A 20,370-nucleotide genomic window follows, 5' to 3' on the forward strand; every position below is an offset into this window, starting at 1 on the left:
CCCCCCCCCCCCCCCCCCCCCCGCCTTCGGCCCGGAGCCTGGTGAAAATCCTTGTCCCACGAAAATCACAATAAAAGCCTGCCCTGGGGCTCCCCCGGTGGCTCTAGTGGTGTGGCATGTGCCCTCCTCTTGGCAACTTTTATAAACTCCTCTTTCAAGACAGTTTCTTTATGTCTGTCATCTTACCACACCGGATTAACACAAATCCCACCTACATTGTAAAATAGGTAAGCCCTGGAAACCTCTCCTACGATACGGTTTTCCACAGCAGAAAGCTGGAATCCTGGCAACATTTGTTATCTCACAAAATATGCTTAAAATGTGTTTGGCAGAAGAAAAAGAGTCCCTCGTCTCAACTTCTCTTCTGAGCTCCACTCGTTAATCATCAAATAGAAGCCAGGAAGTCTACAACTCAATTACGTTCAGAACTACTCCTGATCTTCCCTCTTCTCACACCTGTTCCCACGTTCATGTTTCTTAGTCTCAGAAACAAAACGTCACTATCCACACAGCTGCCCGAGCAGCTTCAGAATGATCTCTTCGTGGCCCTTCTCTTCCCACCAGCACCTACTGTCCCCAGGGTGTCCTGGACAGGAGTTCCATGCTCTCAGTATCCCTAACCTGGAGCACAGCATGGGATCTGGCACATAACTGTTGCACAGTGAACGAACCATGAACCCCAAACTCCCCACATGTCCCCTGTAATGCACACTCTGCTAACCTTTCGAGGCTCTTGCAGGAGCTTCCTGACGGCCTGCAAGCTTTCCCCACTTCTAACCCTTCACAGGCCTTCACTTTTCTCAAGCACAGTTCTGATACGTCCATTTCAAAACATGCAGCTCCCCACTGCCAAAGTCCTGTGTAAGCTTTCAAGGCTCTTTATGATCCAGCCCCAACCCCTTTTTCATGTTTTATCTTTCATGGATCCATATGCTTTTATGTTTCTGGACCTTTGTTCATGCTGTTTCCTCTGCTGAAAACCAATCTATAACTATTCTCATCTGTGTCCACAGGACTTTATTTCTACCATCAGTACACTACTCCTCACACCACAGCACGCTTTGTACACAGGCTCCTGCCTCTGTCCTCCCCATCCAGCCCCCATCATCCTAGATTGTGAGCCCCTTCAATGCAGTAATCCTGTTATATTTATCCCTATATCCAGGCCTGTATGCTTGCAAGGTTTAAAGCAGATGCCCAAGTGACTTTCAAGTTTAAAAAGATGCTCAGATTAACTGTAAATAGCCACGGAAGATTAAAAGCAAACCAAAAAACACTACTAAAGTGGACTATGTTCTCAGTAATCCACAGACATTAACAACAAGGAAGGTCAAGTACAATAAACTAATCTAAAGTTTACAGGCTCCCAGAAGTGTCCCGTGAGACTGGGGAGATGGGCATGGTGACTGAAAAGGGATATGCCTTGTTGAAAGTAACTACAAACAACAGTAATAATGGCCAGTAGGCACTGAGCACTGGGTTCAGTTAGTATGTGCCAAGTAAGTTATATGTATTATTCATTGTGTTCCTCCCAGCAGGCTTATGAAGTAGGACTACTATCATCCCTGTTTTATTCACAGGAAAACAAAACGACAAAAAATCCGAGGCAGGGAAAGTTAAGAAACTCAGCAGAGGTCACTCAGGTGGTAAGTGAAGCAAATCCAGGCTGTGCGACTAACACGACTATTAAGTTAAACCACCTTTTCAAAGGACAGGTGTGGCAGGAAAACTGCAAAATGTTAAGGTGTAGACCTGTATGGACAAACACCACCCTGAGGTCCAAAGCAAACGGATGAAGAGTACAGACAAAAAAGAGAAATTTCATTATTGTGTCTGCATGACTTGGGACAACCTAAAAAGCTACACACCATCCTATCACAGACTGTGGGAACAGCACAGGGTCATATACAGTAGTGGGGGGGGGTATAACGCCGTTGACGCCTGCCAACAGTCTCATTCTCTAAAAAGTGAGCCTGTCAAATTCTTGCACAATCTTGCTGACAGTTTCAACTCTCAGTAGGAAGGAAACAATCAGAAGGAACAATGAAAGGAGGAGACGCCATAACCTATTTTAACCAGTAAAGAAACATGGCTTGATAACAAGGGATCAAGAGGAATCAGTAAAGATAACCTAGCAGAAAAATTAACTGTGATCTATTTCCTATAGGATCATCAGACTGAAAATGAGAAAGAATAAAGAGGTGGTGGTATTTCTCCCTAATTCTACCCCAGCCAAAACCTATGATGTACTGGAACTCCCAGGTGACTTAGACACACCCTGCAGGGCTAAAAGTTAGCAGTGGGGGTTCTGGATAGTTGGGCCAGTGGAGGTGGGACACAGTGGGAAGCAGACTGTAGGCAGAGAACAAAATGCAAACTTCACATACCTAAACTCAAACTCCAGCTGTGCCTCTTATAAGCTGCATGACTTTGACATGTTACTTAACCACGCAGTTTCAGGTTTCCTCACCTGCAAAATCAGGATAATACCACCACCTTCTTAGGGTAATAGTGAAATGAGACAATGATAAAAAGCACTGAGCTCAGGGCCTGGCACCTAGTATATACACAAAAAGGTCAGCCTTCAGTATGGTAACTGTTTTCCCTAAGAGATTTCTCTGTAACTCACGAAGTTTTCTAGAATGATTTGCTTGCTGTTACTCCCACCAAGCTTCACAGCACTTAATGCAAACCCTGACAGAAAAATAAGTAAAGTGAGCCTGCCTTCATTTTCATGTCAATGTTTTGGTGCAATCCAACCAAACATTTTGAAAGCCCTATAATGTCACTTTGCTAGGCTAAGCTGGACGGGGACAAACGGGTAGTCTGAGTAAAAGATAACCCCACCTTCAAGAACTGCACAATCTCTTTGGGGAACAAAGGGAAACCACCAATAATTCCTCCTGAGCTGCAAAGGTTAGGCTGCAACCCAGTTGGCAATGACAAGAAATCCCCAAAACAGCCACAGAAACATGTCTTTGGTATTTTTGGATGTCTGTGGATTAACTGCCCGGTCGTTTTTAAGAAATGAATGACTCTGAAAACTACTGACAGCAAACAGTGGATCTCATACGGGTTGGTCTTTAAAGTCAATTGTTGTAGGTTATACACGTATTAAGAGGAAAAGAAAAGAAAAAGAAGGGAAAAAAAGGTAAGTGAAGTATCTGAGCATGCACTACAAAGATGCCGACAATGGAGGCAAACACATGAAAGATATCTTGTTCGCCTCTAGGACAGGAAGTAGTAAGTACTAAATGAAGGTCAATCAGCAGTCCAGCCTGACTTGGAAATAACGGAAAGATTTTTGTTTTCCAAAAGTGAAAACAGTTTATTTGGTTTTTATTGTCAAAAGTAATATAAGCTCAAGGCTAAAAAAACAGTAATAATAATAAGGAAACTCACACATAATCCCCCCATCCAGAGATCATCACAACCTTTTGATGTTTCTCCTCCCAGACTTTTACTAAACATATATTCATACCTATTACTTCTTTTTCAAAAATGGGAGAGTACCACACGTGTGCTACCTTCTCTCCCACACCTCCGTGTATCCTACTCATCTTCCCACCCGACATGGAATCCCAAAATCAAAGTCACACGGCAGTTTTCCACAGGAATATTCCCTGACACCGTGAAAAGATGACAAAGGGAATGCAAGACACAAAACGTGGGGCTACAAGACCCTGACCGACTGTTAAAGCTACCAGGTTCCACACATCTACTCCGAGACCAGCTTGGGAGAGGTGCAGAGTTCTCAGCACCCAGGGCTGCCCGAGGAAGGGAAGGGCAGAGTCCATGCTCTGGGAGCTGCCCAGTTGCAGACCTCACATCTGCACCATCAGCCTCATGGCCGAGGCCTCTGCACCGAACACCCGCCTCTGAAGGCCCTGCTGCCCAACCTCAGAGCCTTCCAGGCAACCTGCAGCGGGACGGCGGCGACGCCTTCGGCTCACAGGGATCCGGCGGGGCGCACCTTTCTGCCCCTGCGCCCTGGACTCAGAGCTGCTCTGGGCTGGTCACTGAATTGGTCTGTTCACCTATTACCTTCCCAAAGCACAGATTCATCACACTATTTAAACAGGTATACTAATCTGCAGAACTTCTCACAACGTTTAAGGAGTATAAAAGCAGCTTTTGCTAACGAAGAGTTGCCCAAAGATCAATTTTATCTACATTTTCCTTAAGGAATGTGGCATAAAGAAGTGAGGGCTACATCACCAGACAGTTTTAACGTATAAACTCACAAAGCAGAGTTCATGTACTGATTAATGGTCCCAGCTGCAGGAAAAAAGACGGCTGATATGAGGAAACGGCAATTCCTTTTCTACTGTTCCTGGACAAGAAGAGAGAAAAGCTGAAGAACTCCATCTTTACCCTGACCCAACTGTACCATAAGTGCAAAAAGGGGCTCAGGTGAGGGTCCATAAGGCAGCATGTAAACCGGGAACCCGTGACAGTCCAGCATGACCTAAACCACAGTCAGCACCCTGCTCTCGGGCACAGGGGACAAGACATGTAGTCTAGGGCACCAAAAAACAGGCTGGGCTGGAGGCAAAGCTGGAGCCTGAGTGGCCGAGACAGAATGAGGGACTGCTACAACTTGAACTGGACAACCAGCTCGACAGTGGCCAATTCTAAACAGGCACAGCCAGCTAGCAGACCTGTGGAGGTCTGATGCAAACCTAAAAAGTACAAGAGGCACTGAAAAACAGACTTTACTTTATGTAATACTTATTAGGAAATTACTAGTACTCTGTAATTTCCAGAATCTCATAATGAAAGTAATCGTGTGTACACAATGATCTTTGTATGTGCATCAAGAGACCAGGTGGAAAAATAAAAGGAAAATGTCACACCTCAGGCTCTAACCTACAGAGGCAATGTCAAAGGTTGTTTAGGGGACTCCCCCAAGTTCTGGGTGAGACTAAAAGGATAGAGAATGGGGCTTAGAAAGACAGAAACTAGTGGAACCAGAGCCCCTGTGGCATCACCTGGAAATGAACTAGTTCATCCCTACTTATATTTTGGGTCTCTACTATTGATAAACTCTATTTCATAAGTGCTACTAGTGAAATCTGTCCAAAAACAAAAGATGTGAAGAAAGTCGGTTAGTCTTAAAGCTAGGTTTAGGTTCGATACCAACCCCTGTTCAGCAACCCCCTTCAGTTTGGGCTGAAGCTTAATATCCCATTGGGATCATTCATCTGTCAACATTTATCGAGTACCTATTCTGTGCCAAGCACTGGTTAAGGTGCAGGAAACAAAAAGCATACAGTACAGTCCTCGCCATTTAGTTTATAAACAGTAAGAAAATCATTATTCACAACAATGGGATAAAGGCCTGACATAGAATATTTAGTGGCTGGATCAGTACTATAATACAAGCGTGTATAAAAAGCAAGAGCCCATCCCAAAGGACACCTATCCTTTTGCCATAACATAGATGAACCCAAGTTCATCTGTTTTATACTCTTGTACACAGAAACCATCCCTAAAAGAATAAACAATTAGCTACCAAGGTTTATGAGACAAGGGGGAGGAACAGTCAAAAGTATTATTACTCATTTTATATAAAAGAATATTTTAATTCTTGTCCTTAGGAACTATAAAGACTATACGTGATTTGGAAATGAGACCGTACCAAACAATGGCCAAAGAAGAATCGTCCACTCTATGCCTTTTCTTTGGTCTGGTCACTCAGAAATATAATATTATCTGTAAAGAAGCCAAAGCAGAAGTATTATTTTCAGAACTCTTTCTCCATCTAATTAATCACTCCTCTATAATACACACAAACTTAAATGCTGTTAACTAAACGACTTGAGAAAAATTCCCAAAATGTGAAGTGACTCCTGCTGTGTTCATTAGCGGCATAAACAACAGGAAAAATGGAGCTAAAAGCTGGGCTTCAGCTATTTTTCAACAACTCAGACCTTGTCGGGAGACGTGTGATAGTTCCTGTCTTCCCTGAACACAGTTATAACCGCCTGGCAGTAACTTGCTACAAAAGAACTAGTCACCGATTTCAAAGTTTGCAATGCTCTGATCGATGCCATGATACCAGGCAGCACATCCACACACACAAGAGGGCCAAGGCACAATGTTACACATGCTGGAGGTAGAGAGAGGACAAGGTCCAACACAGATTTATTGATTTTTTTTAAGTAGGCTGCAACACTCACACAGAAGACATTCTAGTTTTAAATTTTAAAACACCCTGATTTTTATATACTCATTCTTGGGAAAACTTTTACTACTCCATATCACAGGGAGAGCATTCTCATACAAGAACATCAGACATTGCACTTAAAATGTTGTCCCAGACAGAGTTAGTTCAGGACAGGCAAAGGAAAAGTAGTAGTACTTCCTGTATAACTTGAAAAGATCTAGATACTCGTAACTTTAAGATTACTTAAAAAGTGGCTATTACATGACAGTATTTACGACTAGTCTTCTAAAAATAGAATATTTTGGTAAAGAACGGTTATTTCAGAAGAGATTAGAACAGACACCACAGCGTAAAATGGCAAGAGTGCCATCCACTGGTGATTAAGTTCTAGACATGGATCCCTAGGAGGAAAAAACATGACCTACAAAACCAAGCAACCAAATTTAAACTCTATTTCTTTCAATTCAAATGTTACTGAACATCTATTCATTTTCACTACTAGCCATAAATCCACTTTAAAAGCTCAATCAACTCACCCATGCGGTGAATACTAGTTACAAGAAGAAAACAAAATGGCAGATAATCTGAACTGTTTCTACTGAGTAGCTAGTTTGGTTCAGAATAATTCACACATTCCAAAGTTTACCCACACTTTTGGTTTACAACAGAATATGAAAGTATTAAATAAACACATAATTGATAAAATAAACACAAAATTGATAAAGACTTAGAAATGCAATTATTTTACTAGAAAGTTTGGTTTGGGGGATCCTGGGTGGCTCAGCTGGTTAATTAAGCATCTGAGTCTTGATCCCATCTCAAGGTCTTGAACTCAGGATTGTGAGTTCAAACCTGTGAGTACAAGCCTCCATGCCCAGTGTGGAGAACGAAGAAAGGAAAGAAGGAAAGAAAAGAAAAGAAAGAAAAAAAAAAGAACAGAAAAAGAATGAGAGAGAAAGAAAGAAAAAAGGAAGGAAGGAAGGAAGGAACAAGGAAGGAAGGAAGGAAAGAAAGTTTGGTTTTCCACGTTTCCACATAAAAGTCTATTACTTTTTTTATTGTTATTTTTTGAGAGAGAGAGAATGCACATGTGTGTGCAAGCAGGGGAGGTGCAGAGGGAGAAGGAGGGAGAGAATCTTAAGCAGACTCGAAGCTTAGTGGGAAGCCCAACACGGGTTTCAATCTCACAACCCTAAGATCATGACCTGAGCCAAAATCAAGAGTCGGGACACTTAACTAAGTCCCCCAGGCACCCCCAGAAAAAAATTTTGAACAGGTAGGTATCTCTGGAGATATGGCTCAAGGAAGATGAGGGCACCCAGAAATGAAATACTGTCAAGACATTCAAGAAATTATGGAAGCAAAATGGTCACAAAGGACCTCATCTAAAGTCTGATGAGGGTTCAAAGATAATTATATTGGTTTTCAAGATCAATACACATTCAAAAAAACCAGTAAGAGAATATATTTTTTGACTATTATTTACAACAAATTAGAACTTATCAATATGGTTAAGACATGAACTCTGGAGCTAAGTAAAGGAGAACGATAAAAGGAAAATCTGTCGATTAAAAGAGACTTAAGTTCTCAAGAGTTCTCGCCTCCAGAATTCTGAGAAAATAAATTTGCTGCTTAAAAAAAAATAAGAAAGAGACTCAAGATATAAGCCATGTAATATAGTGTATGGACTTGTATTTATTAAGCAATCAAAAAAATTTAAACATTGTGATGTCTGGTAAAAATATTTAAATTTAATATTAGGTGTGATAACAGCATAGTAGTTATGCCTTAAATAGGAATCCATATCTTTCAGATATACCTATTGAAAACACTTATGGATGAAATAATATAATGTCTGAGATTCACTTCAAAATAATCCAAGTGTAGGGGCGCCTGGGTGGCTCAGTCGGTTAAGCATCCGACTTCGGCTCAGGTCATGATCTCGCGGTCCGTGGGTTTGAGCCCCGCATCGGGCTCTGTGCTGACAGCTCAGAGCCTGGAGCTTGTTTCAGATTCTGTGTCTCCCTCTTTCTCTGACCCTCCCCTGTTCATGCTCGCTCTCTGTCTCAAAAATAAATAAATGTTAAAAAAAAATTTAATAAAAAAAAAATAATAATAATCCAAGTGGAGGAAAAGTGGGTTGGGGCTATAGAAGAAATCACACTTGCCATCAGTTGGTAACTGTTGAAGCCAAATGATACATTTCCTTTTTTTTACTTTTCTATATTTGTGTATGTTTGACGTTTTCCATAATTTAAAAAAATCAATTTTTAAAGGATGTCTAACATTGGCGTATCTCAAAAGTTCATAAACACTGAGACATTACTTTCTTTCATTCCCATCTACTTATTAAAAAAAAAAATTAGGTTTCTCAGTATTTACATCCATAAAAACAAACAAAAGAACAAAATTAACATTTAACAACTGTCTTATTAATTTTTCCAAGAGGTTAAAAAAAAAACCATCTTCCTCATTAAAAAGTGTATTTTTAATAAAATTTCAGTTTTCATATTTATATATTAAAATTGTTTTGGTCACATATGTTCTAAAAACAACTATAATGATAACCCAATCAAAAAATATGTAACATTTAGAGCCTTAATATCACATAATTTTTTTAACGTTTTAAAATTTCTATTTAGGTATGTATTTTTGTTACAAACATAATACAATGAATAATAAAAAGTTCTGAATTGTACAATATATGTTAAAATACCTTTCTTAGGAGAAAATGGAAAAACAAGTTCGGAGAACAAGAAATAACAAAATTTCCAAATGCTTAAGAGCTTGTTGAATTTTTTTAAAAAAAATGAGGAGTATCAAACTGCTATGGTATTTACAGCCACTGATACATTTCAGGGTAACAACTTCTTATTGAAAAAAGATTTTTACGTCAACTTAAGTATGTCCAAAAGAACTATATCTTTTCAAACTTCTTGTAGAATTTTCAAAACAGTTTGAAAACTCTGCTCTAGGAGATATCTTCTTTTTTTTTTCTTTTTAATGTTTTGATTTATTTTTGAGAGACAGAGCACAAGAGCATGAGCAGGGGACGGGCATGGAGAGATGAGGACAGAGGATCGGAAGTGGGTTCCGCTGACAGCAGAAGAGCCCAACGCAGGGCTAGAACTCATGAGCCATGAGATCATGACCCAAGCCAAAGTTGGACACCCAACCGACTGAGCCACCCAGGCGCCCCTAGGAGGTATCTTCTTAATCTTTAAGCTTTGTGTGTCCATGTTTCCTACATTGTTTGCATTTTCTTAGGAACTTAAAAATCATCATGTTCTGGGGTGCCGGGGTGGCTCAGTCACTGAAGCATCCGACTTCAGCTCAGGTCATGATTCACGGTTCACGAGTTCGAGCCCCGCATTGGGCTATGCGCTGACAGCTCAGAGCCTAGAGCTTGCTTTGGATTCTGTGTCTCCCTTCCTCTCTCTGTCCCTCCCCCATTCACATTTTGTCTCTCCGTCTCTCTTTCAAAAATAAACATTAAAAAAATATTTCTTTTTAAATCATCATGTCCAGCACCAAGCAGGTTCTCAATAAATCTGCACAAATGTCTAATGCCCCTCACGGCGGTGTAACTTTACCTTGGCACAGGCTTCTGCCTGTTTACGCCATGTCCTCAGACACTAAAATTTTTTTTACTTCAAACAGTAAGGACCAACAGACACTCTACTCAAAAGTTACTTGTGAAATGAAAGTGAGCACAGAGAGAATTTTCTGAAGGAACTGTAGAAACCATAGCAAATCCCTGAGCCACACTCGCAATTCTCACGGTGAGTTGCCTGACCATCTCAGCATCTGTACCCAAAGTCCCCGTTAAAGTTACTTATAAGAAGCCAAGCTTTTTATAAGGGAAGAGAGAGGAGGGAACAGCTGTTACCACAAGCTTCTTACCAGCTATGATTGTTGTTGCCTGTCGCCTCACATTGTTTTTATCTGTGTATTCACCATAGTCGACTTTCCCTTCCACATAGATACGGGACCTGATAAAAATAAAATTCACTTTTCAGTCTGGAGATTCTAATGTGTTTGAAAAGAGAGTCAGGTGAGAGCAGGAACAAGTACACACTGAGGATGAATACAGAACCAACATCTTGACTCTTGATTTTGGCTCAGGTCATGATCCCAGGATTGTGGGATCAAGCCCCACGTTGGGCTCCTCGTTGAGCATGCAGCCTACTTGAGATTCTCTCTCCCTCTGCCCCTCCCCTGCTTGAGCGTGCATGTGCACACAAGCTCTCTCTCTCCCCCTTAAAAAAAATTTTTTTTAAAAGACCATGAAATGGAAGAGCAACATAGTGGCATCCTTTAAATCTCTGGGACTGACTTCCAATCTGCCATTTTTCTTCACCTTTTATTTTTGACCCCCTAACAGATTTGTTGATTTTCACTTATTTTTCAGTTCCTTTCCATAGTCACGTTCATGAATTTATTTTCCAGGGACTTAGATTATTAAAATTCAAAACAGAGGTTTTGGTGTAGTATTTCACTTAGACTTAATCACTAAGACCATTTCTGCATTGTTTAGAAGGCTGAACTAGAAGACAACCATAACTCTGATTTTAAAGGATAGAAAATGCATGCTAGCATTTATTTTCAGTCTACCCTTACCAAAAAAGCATAATATAGGAGACAAAACTGGTAAAGTGATCGGGTGTCGAATATACACATAAACCGCAAACAGATATTTTCCTTGAAATTTCCTGTATTTATACGTATGTGTAGATGCACAAACTTATACATACATATATAAAGGACTAAGAAAGTAAACAGAAAAAAAGGAACACAGTTTATTGAAAAGAAACAGAAATTTTAGTTATTCCTGAAATTGTTTTCCATGAAATCTATTTTACTTCTATAAAACTAGCACATTTCTAAATACATTAACTATGAATACAACTGCTGTTCAACATACGCTTTTGTCTTTCCACGGGTTTGGAAATGACACTTTTTATCTATACACTAAGCATTCCAAAAGGGAGCCAAACTAAAATTACCAAATATAAAACAACAGCTGTGAACACTGCCATAATACCTCACCTGTGCCAGGCTACACACACATTCCAGATCCTGTACTAAGGACTCCATGCAGATGCCAAGAGGCAAGACACCCGCCGTGGGGATCCCTGGCTGCGGCGACATAGGAACTCCTAACAGCATGGGTTGCACCTGCTCATACGGTGCTCAGTACACTTTGCCTTCTCTCTTGCCTCATCTGCTTCTGTTTATGTATACCTGTTATTTGGCCTAAATTATAAATTCTTAGCAAGCAAAACCATGTTCTATACATCTCTGAATTAGACACACGGCGACACACCGTGCATATAACACTAAGCTCTGAGTAAGTATCGAGTTAACACAGAGTTATTAGAATAAAGGAGGTAGGCATTCCCTGAGAACACCTGTTACCAGTTTTTTTAAACCATTCAATCTGTAAGATCCTTCTTTCTCAACTTACCCCTTTTTCACATACTGATACGCCACATCTCTGAGGCCTGGTCGGAATACTGATATTCTGTGCCATGTCGTCTTTTGACTGACATCACCTAAATCTCAAGAATAGAAAATGTGGTTATAAACGCCAGCAGACCAAACCAATGCCAAAAGACAACATGCCCAGCAAAACCAACGTCACAATTTCGAAGAGAAAAGCACAGAATCAGAGAAGATTCTTTCTAAAAGCACCTCATATCTAATTAGCTGAGAATAATGTCTATTTATTGCTGATACAATTAAAACCCCAGTCTGTATACTCACCCATTTGGTATACTTCACTCTCCCCTGACCGCCACATCTCATTCGTTGCTAGAGAAAATATTGTGACCGGGTTCTTCCCTTCCACCTGTCTCATGACGGGGTCCTGACCCACTCGCCCAAGGAGCTGCACACGGTTCAGAGCTGAAACAACGTGTAAATAAAAGGAGCTTGAGAGAAAGGTACAGAAGAGGAACAGCTACAAATATTATTTCAATTTCAATCTCAGCATTGAGCAAAACCCAAGTTCTACACGTTCAGAAGGTAAGTTGAAGGGACAAATAAAGGCCGTATGGGAGAGAAAAGAGGATTGGCAAGAAAGGAGAAAATATTCTTTGAAAAAGTAGCCCACAAACAAACACTAAGTTCTTTACTTTACCTTAAATTCTTTGAAATACCTTTTTTAAAAAAAAAAAAACCATAAGGTTAAAAAAACAAATCTGAGATCTGAAAATCTTTATAAATACACAGGACTACTCCATGAAAGAAGAGCTTTCACAAAGTTTCACTCTCTCAGCCAAATAGCACATGACCTTGGAAGAATTAGATAACCAGATAGGACTCAAGGAGATTCTAGAAGGCCCCTGCAGCCTGATGGGGCAAGGCCAAGAGTGGAGAGCCCAAAAGGAGCCAAAGGCATGACGATTACCTGCGTATAACGCAACCAGTGCACCTCTTCTACCACACATTTAAGAACAAACAACATACTTTAAACTTGGAAATTAGCCACTACTTACATCTTTCAAGAACCAAGCTGCTGGCTATTTCAGACTCACGTCTTACAAACTGATGAAACACCTAAAGGGGAATAAATCAGTGAAATGGTTTTAATTCGGGGGGAAAGGTAAACCCAAACAGAAGACCTGCTCATACTCAGTCACCATCTGGTTGGCAAGTCCTACAGCATTCATGCCCAGAACACAAGCAGTGCCCTTCACTGTCCCCCCACCACAGTGCCAGGAGGACCATGCAAATGCTTGAGGGCCATCTACTACAGAAGCCCAAAGGTACACAGAGCCAGACGGCATGCCCAGGAAAGCTAATTTAGAATCCTCTCCTGGTTCTTTCGTGGTAACCCTCCTGATTATGGTGCTTCCATAGTTGTGCAAAAAAAGGTCAAATCATATATATGCTGGAAAAATTCATGCTTTTGATAGACCAAAGAGAAAAGTCTAAGACAAATCTGATTCTCTGATAAGGTACAAAATAGGACTATTCAAGTCAGTCTGTCAGAGGAAGGCAGTAACTAACACAAACTGGTGGCGGCATTCAATGATCTTGCAGCTATCACTACTGAAGACCAGCTAAGTGCTTTACCTCTTACAAATTAATCCTCAGAATAAATGTATACACTGTGTAAAATTATCCCTACTTTGGAGATGAAAAAAATGAAACTTAGGGAGATTAAGTAAAGTGCCCAAAATCCTACAGGAAGTAACTGGCAAGTCATGCCTGGAACCCAGGGCCATCCAACACCAAGGCTGCCACTGTTCCCACCGCCCTCTGCTGCCTCCTTAAGGACATTCTGTTCAAGGGCTACTGCCATGGTAGGAGCACAGGTCACCAGGCACATTGCTGATTTCAACGATCAGAGAGCTAACCATTACATCAGAGAAACAGGTATCATATGGTAGCACTTTTAATATAAAAAGCAAACATCCACCAACCAAATGAACAGCCATTCCTGGAATACTGTTGACTATGGAATCCTACCACTGTGTTTTGGAGCAGCAGGTGGTTAAGAAATAAAGATGGAGTTATAACACGGCAAAGACTCAAGCAAACTAGTACTTGTGTCATACTTCTAGAATTGTACCAATTTAAGTACTGAGGTGAGCCAGAGCTCCTAAGTCTTATAGGATAATATGTCTCATTTTGGGCAAACGAAAATTAAGACCTACTAGAAAAACAGAAATAGGTGAAGAATTAACTGGGATAATTTTTAAAATTAAATTCTTAACTTTTACATCTAGCTTTAAAGATTTCTTAAAGCATTAAGACAGTCGTTAACTTTTCTGTTTCACGTTTACACACACACACACACACACACGCAAAACGTTAAAAGTCTGTATAGGTTAAAGTGAGGATCCAAGAATACAGAGTTAATTCTATAGTAGAGGGAGGGAGATGAGAACAGGTTTCCCAGAGGAACAGCTTCTTCATTAGTCTTAACAGGATGGGAAGTAAGAGGTGTTATAAAGAATCTACAAGGGCACCTGGGTGGCTCAGTCAGTTAAGCAGCCGACTTCAGCTCAGGTCATGATCTCGTGGTCCTGAGTTCAAGCCCCGCGTCAGGCTCTGTGCTGACAGCTCAGAGCCTGGAGCCTGTTTCAGATTCTGTGTCTCCCTCTCTATGACCCTCCCCCATTCATGCTCTGTCTCTCTCTGTCTCAAAAATAAATAAACGTTAAAAAAAAATAAAAATAAATTAAAAAAAAAAAAAGAATCTACAAAGTGGCAGCCCAAACGTGGTTAAGTCGGGAAAATGGGTAGTCTAGGTGGGCTGAAGGCTGGCTAGAGTGTCTGAAGAAATGAGGAGTCAGACTGGTAGAATGAGAAGGAACTGTGGACATTGTACATTTGTCATGATGGGGTGACGTGAGCTACACTCCTCAGTACAGGGAGATGAGGGGTGGAAGGCTGACAACAAGAGGTTGGTGGTCAAAAAGGAACCACATGCCTCATAGAAAAATGCTGGAAATGATCCTCATAGTCTCTAGATCGCTAAGGACACTAAATGCTCCCTAACTGACCAAAATACAAGGAGTACATTTTAAAAAATCATGACTGGGGCGCCTGGGTGGCTCAGTCAGTTTAGCGGCCGACTTCGGCTCAGGTCATGATCTCCGTGAGTTCGAGCCCCGCGTCGGGCTCTGTGCTGACAGCTTGGAGCCTGGAGCCTGTTTCATATTCTGTGTCTCCCTCTCTCCGACCCTCCCCTGTTCATGCTCTGTCTCTCCCTGTCTCAAAAATAAATAAAACGTTAAAAAAAAATTAAAATAAAATAAAATAAAATAAAATAAAAAATAAAATAAAATAAAATAAAATATCATGACTCCCATTATATACTGGTGGGAAATTTTTGTTTTGTTTTAGTAAACATTATTGACACAAGGAAAATCTACCCCCAATCCTCTCTATCAAAGGAGTACACATAAAGTAGGTGGGCTCAAAGGTCTTTTGCCTCTGCAGTCAAAAGCCTGTAGAAATCTGATCACTATGGTTGATAATAAGGCATCTCAACACTAAGAAGGAAAAGTGATTACCTGTAATACAGGTCTCCGAAACATGGCTTCTATTTGCTTTTCCTACAACCTAGTCTTTGGTCTTCCTCTGAAAAAAGAGAGAGAGAGAGAGAGAGAGAAAATAAATAAATAAACGCATCTTACAGCAAGAGCACAAATTCACTAATCCTAAATGCCTAACTGCGTTCGAAATTTTCATGCGGTGGGTCTTGCGACCATAAACATCAACATCCCTGCACATTTTAGGACTCCCCCAACCCCCCAAAACGCTTTACTGTCTTTTTTTTTATTCCCCTTGGCTTCCTCTTCCTCCAAACCATACAGAAAATACTTTCTGATTTATTCCCATGTGCATTCCACCGACTTTCCAAATTTCTTTAAATTGCAAGCCCCTTAGGGCAGGGATTTTTGTCTGACTTATTCACTGCCACAACCAACATTTCTAAGTTAGTTCCTAACACATGGTAAGGGCTCAGTATTAGAATGTCACCAAGGGACTTAAAGCCGAAACTTGTTGCTCCAAAAATTACTGCCTCCAAACCCGTTAGCAAAGACCAAGGAGAGCCCTGGACTCCCCGGCCTCACCGCCGGGGATGGGAGGGCGCCCTTTCTCAATGGTGGCGCTCCCAACCAACAACGTAAAGGGACAGGGAGGTGACAGAAAACCCTGAAGTCCTCCGCATGGGTGCGAAGAGAAAAGCCAAGACACCGACACAGCACCACCACCCGAACCACAAAGAGCTGCACGCACACCTAGCAAAGAACTCGTGGCTCCCTCCACCCTCACCGGACACTCTAGCCCGAACTAACCTCGAGCTAGGTGACCACTTCCGGATACAGAGGCGACGCAAGCAACGCGATAGGGGTTAAGAAAACGGAAAGTCTGTGGTGTGCGTCTGTAGAAATGCTCCGGCTAGCGCCGCGGAAAGCAAACCTCCTTAATGCGGTAGTTCCGGGAGCTTTTTTTTTTCCGGCGGGAGCAGAGAAGCAACGCCGCCGGGTGGTGAGTGGAGCTGATTTGAAGTTTCTAATGAAATGAAATTATTTCACAAGCTTCCCAGCTTGGACCAGGAGGGGGCGAGTTAGACGAAACAAAGGATGGCTGGTTCCTGGGAAAGACTGGAAAGGTCCAAGCCTGCTAAAGCAGTAAGGAAACCAGAAAAAGAAGTAGAGCAGGAACTGAGAGCGAAAAATTAAGGGGGTGACAAAAAAATTGGCAATCAAAATAATATTTCGAGAAGACAAAATTAATGCAAAAAATCAGTGGTGAACAAAAAAGCCAAAATTTTAATTAAGCACAAGATCTGAGCCACGTTGGATCTGAGGCACGAGAAAAAATGGGTGCACCGATACACGTTTTTACATATTAAAAACAAAAAAAAATCCCAGAGCATTAAAGTACTTGAAGAAATATGGAAAATTTGAAGAGTAGATATATTAAAACTCACAACACTATTTTAACTTTAAATATTCTATTTATACCAAAAACAGAAGTTACAGTAGCTTTACTGACCTTAACAGAAGTAAATTGATCAATAGTATTTACAAAATCTACTTCTTTGCTTATCTGACTTCCAATTGCAGGAATTGCCATGTCTGATGATTTTTCTTGACCAAGTTGCAAACTTAGTTTTAGTTAACTTCAGCTTACTGATCTTGTGGGTTTTTTTTTTAATTCTGATATTTTATTCATTGTGGATTTTTTTCATTAATTTTAATATTTTTTAAATATTGCATTAAAGTGTCCTTGATCTTGATTGCTGTGTTTCTTAGCACCCTTAAATTTTGCCTCCTTCACTCTAATCTTGGCCCTGCTTAGGAAGAAGTTATGGGGGCCCCACAGATTGCAGGATACAGGCCTCTCCTCTGCTGGTCCTGGTACTGTCCAACTTCTAGAAAATGAAAGTATCCTCCAGATCATTCTTTTGTTTTTCTTAATGTTTATTTATTTTTGATAGAGACAGAGACAGAATGCAAATGGGTTAGGGACAGAGAGAGAGGGAGACACCGAAGCAGAAGCAGGCTCCAGGCTCTGAGCTGTCAGCACAGAGCCCGATGCGGGGCTCGAACTCACAAACCGTGAAATCGTGACCTGAGCCGAAGTCGGACGCTCAACCGACTAAGCCACCCAGGCGCCCCCCTCCAGATCATTCTAACAAGCAAATCACCTTCTTGGGATCCTACTTGAATCCTCCATTGGCCCATTTTTGGCCTTAAAGGAGAAAATATGCCCTTAAAGGAGAAAATAATAGTCGGCATATCCTAGATGTTTATCTCCCATGTTACCTTTTTTACCATTTTATTTCAATGTTTAGCTCCTGAAACAGCATGTTATACTGCCTTCAGGCCTTGCACAGACATTGATACACCCCACCACCTATGTTACTACTGCCAGTGCCTTCCAATGATTTCCTATTTAAAAATCTCAACTTCTACTTGAACAGTTGAGTCAAATGAAAAACTAAATTCATCCTTTCCTCCAAAGCCAATTTTTCCCTTCTAAGCTATTTGTTTATTTTAATGGTACCAACATTCTCCCAGACTTGAACTTTGGAATCATCTTTTAAAAACGTCTCCCTGATCACCTACATGCATTTGTCTATATCCACTCACTTAGCCCTATAAGTTATTTCATTATTCCATTGACATCTCCCTCTTTCTATTTGCACATACTTTTGAGTGAGGAGTATGAAAACGGTTGTTTCAAATTAAAAAGAAGAAAGGGTGCCTGGGTGGCTCAGTCAGTTAAGCATCCAATTCTTGATTTGGGCTCCCGTCATGGTCTCATATTTCATGAGTTCGAGCCCTACATTGAGCTCTGTGCTGGCAGTGTGGAGCCTGCTTGGGATTCTCTCTCCCTTCCTCTCTCTGCCCCTCCCCTGTGGGCACTCGCATGTTCTCTTTCTCTCAAAATAAATAATTTTAAGAAAGGGTCACACCAGTTAAAAACAGACAGCCTTGGGCAAACTCATAACTTTATAAATAACATCTTAATCTACATAAATAGCATGTTAAGCTAATCTCAGTTCTCACACAGGATTTACCAATACACATGCTCCTTAGACTGTTGAAACAGTTGCAAGTGCTTCTACTTTCCTTTTTCTTGATAAGCAAAAACATTAAAATGTATAAAATATACAATGTCATGGACGAATGGAAATAAAGCATTTTCCTGTTTTCTACTCGATCTTCCTTCCCCACAACAAATCCTCCAGCATTGCTTTGCTCTCACTGTCCTCAGGGTCTGAAATGCCCTTCCCCATACTTTCAAAATTTTCTACTCCAATAAAGTCCTTACTTTGTTCTCGCATTTCACTTTCTTTACACACAGCTTATCTTGTGTTATAATTTAGATGACCATGAAGGTGCCTCCTCTTCCCCAGTGACTGTGAATTATTAGAGGACAGGGACCTTGTGAATATCTTGTCAAAAATCATGCTTTAAATCAAGGAGAGGCTTTAAAAGGGTTCTGGTCACAGGCCAGAACAAAGAAATAGGAAGAAAAAATAGAAAGAATGCAGAAGGATGTTCAAATAAGCCTGAAATTAGAAAACTAAAAACGAACAACAAAAAAATCAGGGACCTGGAAGAATGGCTGAATGCATTTTCATAATAGAGATACCCCTTCAAGAATCTCCAGTTTGCATAATTGGAGACTTTGTCGTTCATCCATGGACCCAGAAAGGGCCTTCTCAGTGCTGAAAAGTATTGACAGATAACATTGCAGCTTTAATCAGCTCCCATTACCCCCGGCAGTAGTGGAATAATCAAGGGCTCTCATCCTTTGCAGAGCTAGCTGAGAAAGAGAAGTATCTCATAGATGCCCAAGGCCACAAAGTTATCTTTGGCCATGCCTTTTTTTTCCCCTCTAAATTAGAAAAAGTCTCAGCTATGAGCAGCTATGAGTGGTAGAGATTAAGGCTGGTAATGCTTTATCACAGGAAGCTTTGGACAATATTATTGCTGTAGAAAAACATTTTTTGGAATTTTTAATCAGGTTTTCACTTTGCTTCTAAATCAATTTTTCTCTAGCCTCATGATAATGGTTGGAAAATTACAGCACTTCCTATCTAAATGGATTACTAGCATCTATTTTAAAGTGGCTCAAAAGCAATTTTAGCAATACTTCAGTTATTAGTTATTATGGCTATGTTTTGTTGTTAAATCATTTTTAAAAAATCAACCTGACAATTTTTATGTAAATCAGGATCGAAATTATGGTTCATATAGAGATAAAAAAGTTAACCATTCAGGCTGAAATGCTGACCTTTATCTTTCAATGTTCATCTTTGTAGAGCTTTAGATGAATGGCTTCTATAAACTGATACGTATGTTAGAGCTTAGTGAAGTATAATAGTATTCCTTTAACTATAAGTCTCAAGATTATCTGTTGGCAGCTTAATGTCAGTGTGTGTTTAAGAATATCTATAGTTCTCAACAATAGCCAAATTATGGAAAGAGCCTAAATGTCCATCAACTGATGAATGGATAAAGAAATTGTGGTTTATGTGCACAATGGAGTACTACGTGGCAATGAGAAAGAATGAAATATGGCCCTTTGTAGCAACGTGGACGGAACTGGAGAGTGTTATGCTAAGTGAAATAAGCCATACAGAGAAAGACAGATACCATATGGTTTCACTCTTATGTGGATCCTGAGAATCTTAACAGAAACCCATGGGGGAAGGGGGAAAAAAAAAAAAAAAAAAGAGGTTAGAGTGGGAGAGAGCCAAAGCATAAGAGACTCTTAAAAGCCAAGAATAAATTGAGGGTTGATGGGGGGTGGGAGGGAGGGGAGGGTGGGTGATGGGTATTGGGGAGGGCACCTTTTGGGATGAGCACTGGGTGTTGTATGGAAACCAATTCAACAATAAACTTCATATATTGAAAATAAATAAATATATAATAAATAAAAATAAAAAATAAAATAAAAGAATATCTATAGTAAATCACCATATTTATATCCTAAAATATTTAACTTTAATATTGGCAGTGCAATGATGTTAATACTTGATCATTAGTTCCCCAGGTTATCTTGTGATCTCTGTGCGGAAACAGAACTTCAGGACTGAGAATGCAGCTTCTTACTGAGGCAAGGGGTAAACTTAAACCTCCAACGGAACTGGAAGGGATTAAATCGCTAGCCCAGTGAAGACCCAGTCCCACTCACACTCAGCAGTGTCTCTGCAGCTA

At 40.6% G+C, this 20,370-nt stretch overlaps 1 protein-coding gene and 1 long non-coding RNA gene across 10 annotated transcripts in view; one reads left to right on the top strand and one right to left on the bottom strand.

The window, feature by feature from the left end:
- Positions 1–13,494, top strand: part of LOC121028230 (uncharacterized) — a 16,640-nt gene extending 3,146 nt beyond the window's left edge. The window contains exons 2-3 of the long non-coding RNA XR_005789132.1: positions 9,248–9,255; positions 13,484–13,494. This is a non-coding gene — a long non-coding RNA (uncharacterized LOC121028230). The remainder of the gene's footprint in view (positions 1–9,247; positions 9,256–13,483) is intronic.
- Positions 1–16,032, bottom strand: part of SSBP1 (single stranded DNA binding protein 1) — a 16,855-nt gene extending 823 nt beyond the window's left edge. For 2 of the 9 annotated variants that reach the window (XM_040471762.1, XM_040471758.1), the window contains exons 1-7: positions 15,931–15,996; positions 15,199–15,265; positions 12,670–12,730; positions 11,936–12,076; positions 11,637–11,730; positions 10,073–10,161; positions 5,642–5,715 (exon numbers count right to left, since the gene is read on the bottom strand). In XM_040471762.1, the coding sequence (XP_040327696.1) occupies positions 5,672–5,715; positions 10,073–10,161; positions 11,637–11,730; positions 11,936–12,076; positions 12,670–12,730; positions 15,199–15,222 (453 nt within the window). In that variant the 5' untranslated portion in view covers positions 15,223–15,265; positions 15,931–15,996 and the 3' untranslated portion in view covers positions 5,642–5,671. Of the gene's footprint in view, positions 1–2,387; positions 2,471–3,322; positions 5,716–10,072; positions 10,162–11,636; positions 11,731–11,935; positions 12,077–12,669; positions 12,731–15,198; positions 15,266–15,928 lie in introns of those variants that run through there. The other 7 variants (XR_005789131.1, XR_005789130.1, XM_040471761.1 and 4 more) reach the window with 7 other exon arrangements.
- Positions 16,033–20,370: the final 4,338 nt, after the last annotated feature.

This window comes from Herpailurus yagouaroundi, unplaced genomic scaffold, assembly GCF_014898765.1.
Source record: "Herpailurus yagouaroundi ecotype Mexico unplaced genomic scaffold, PumYag 100, whole genome shotgun sequence".
NCBI classification, from domain to species: domain Eukaryota; kingdom Metazoa; phylum Chordata; class Mammalia; order Carnivora; family Felidae; genus Herpailurus; species Herpailurus yagouaroundi.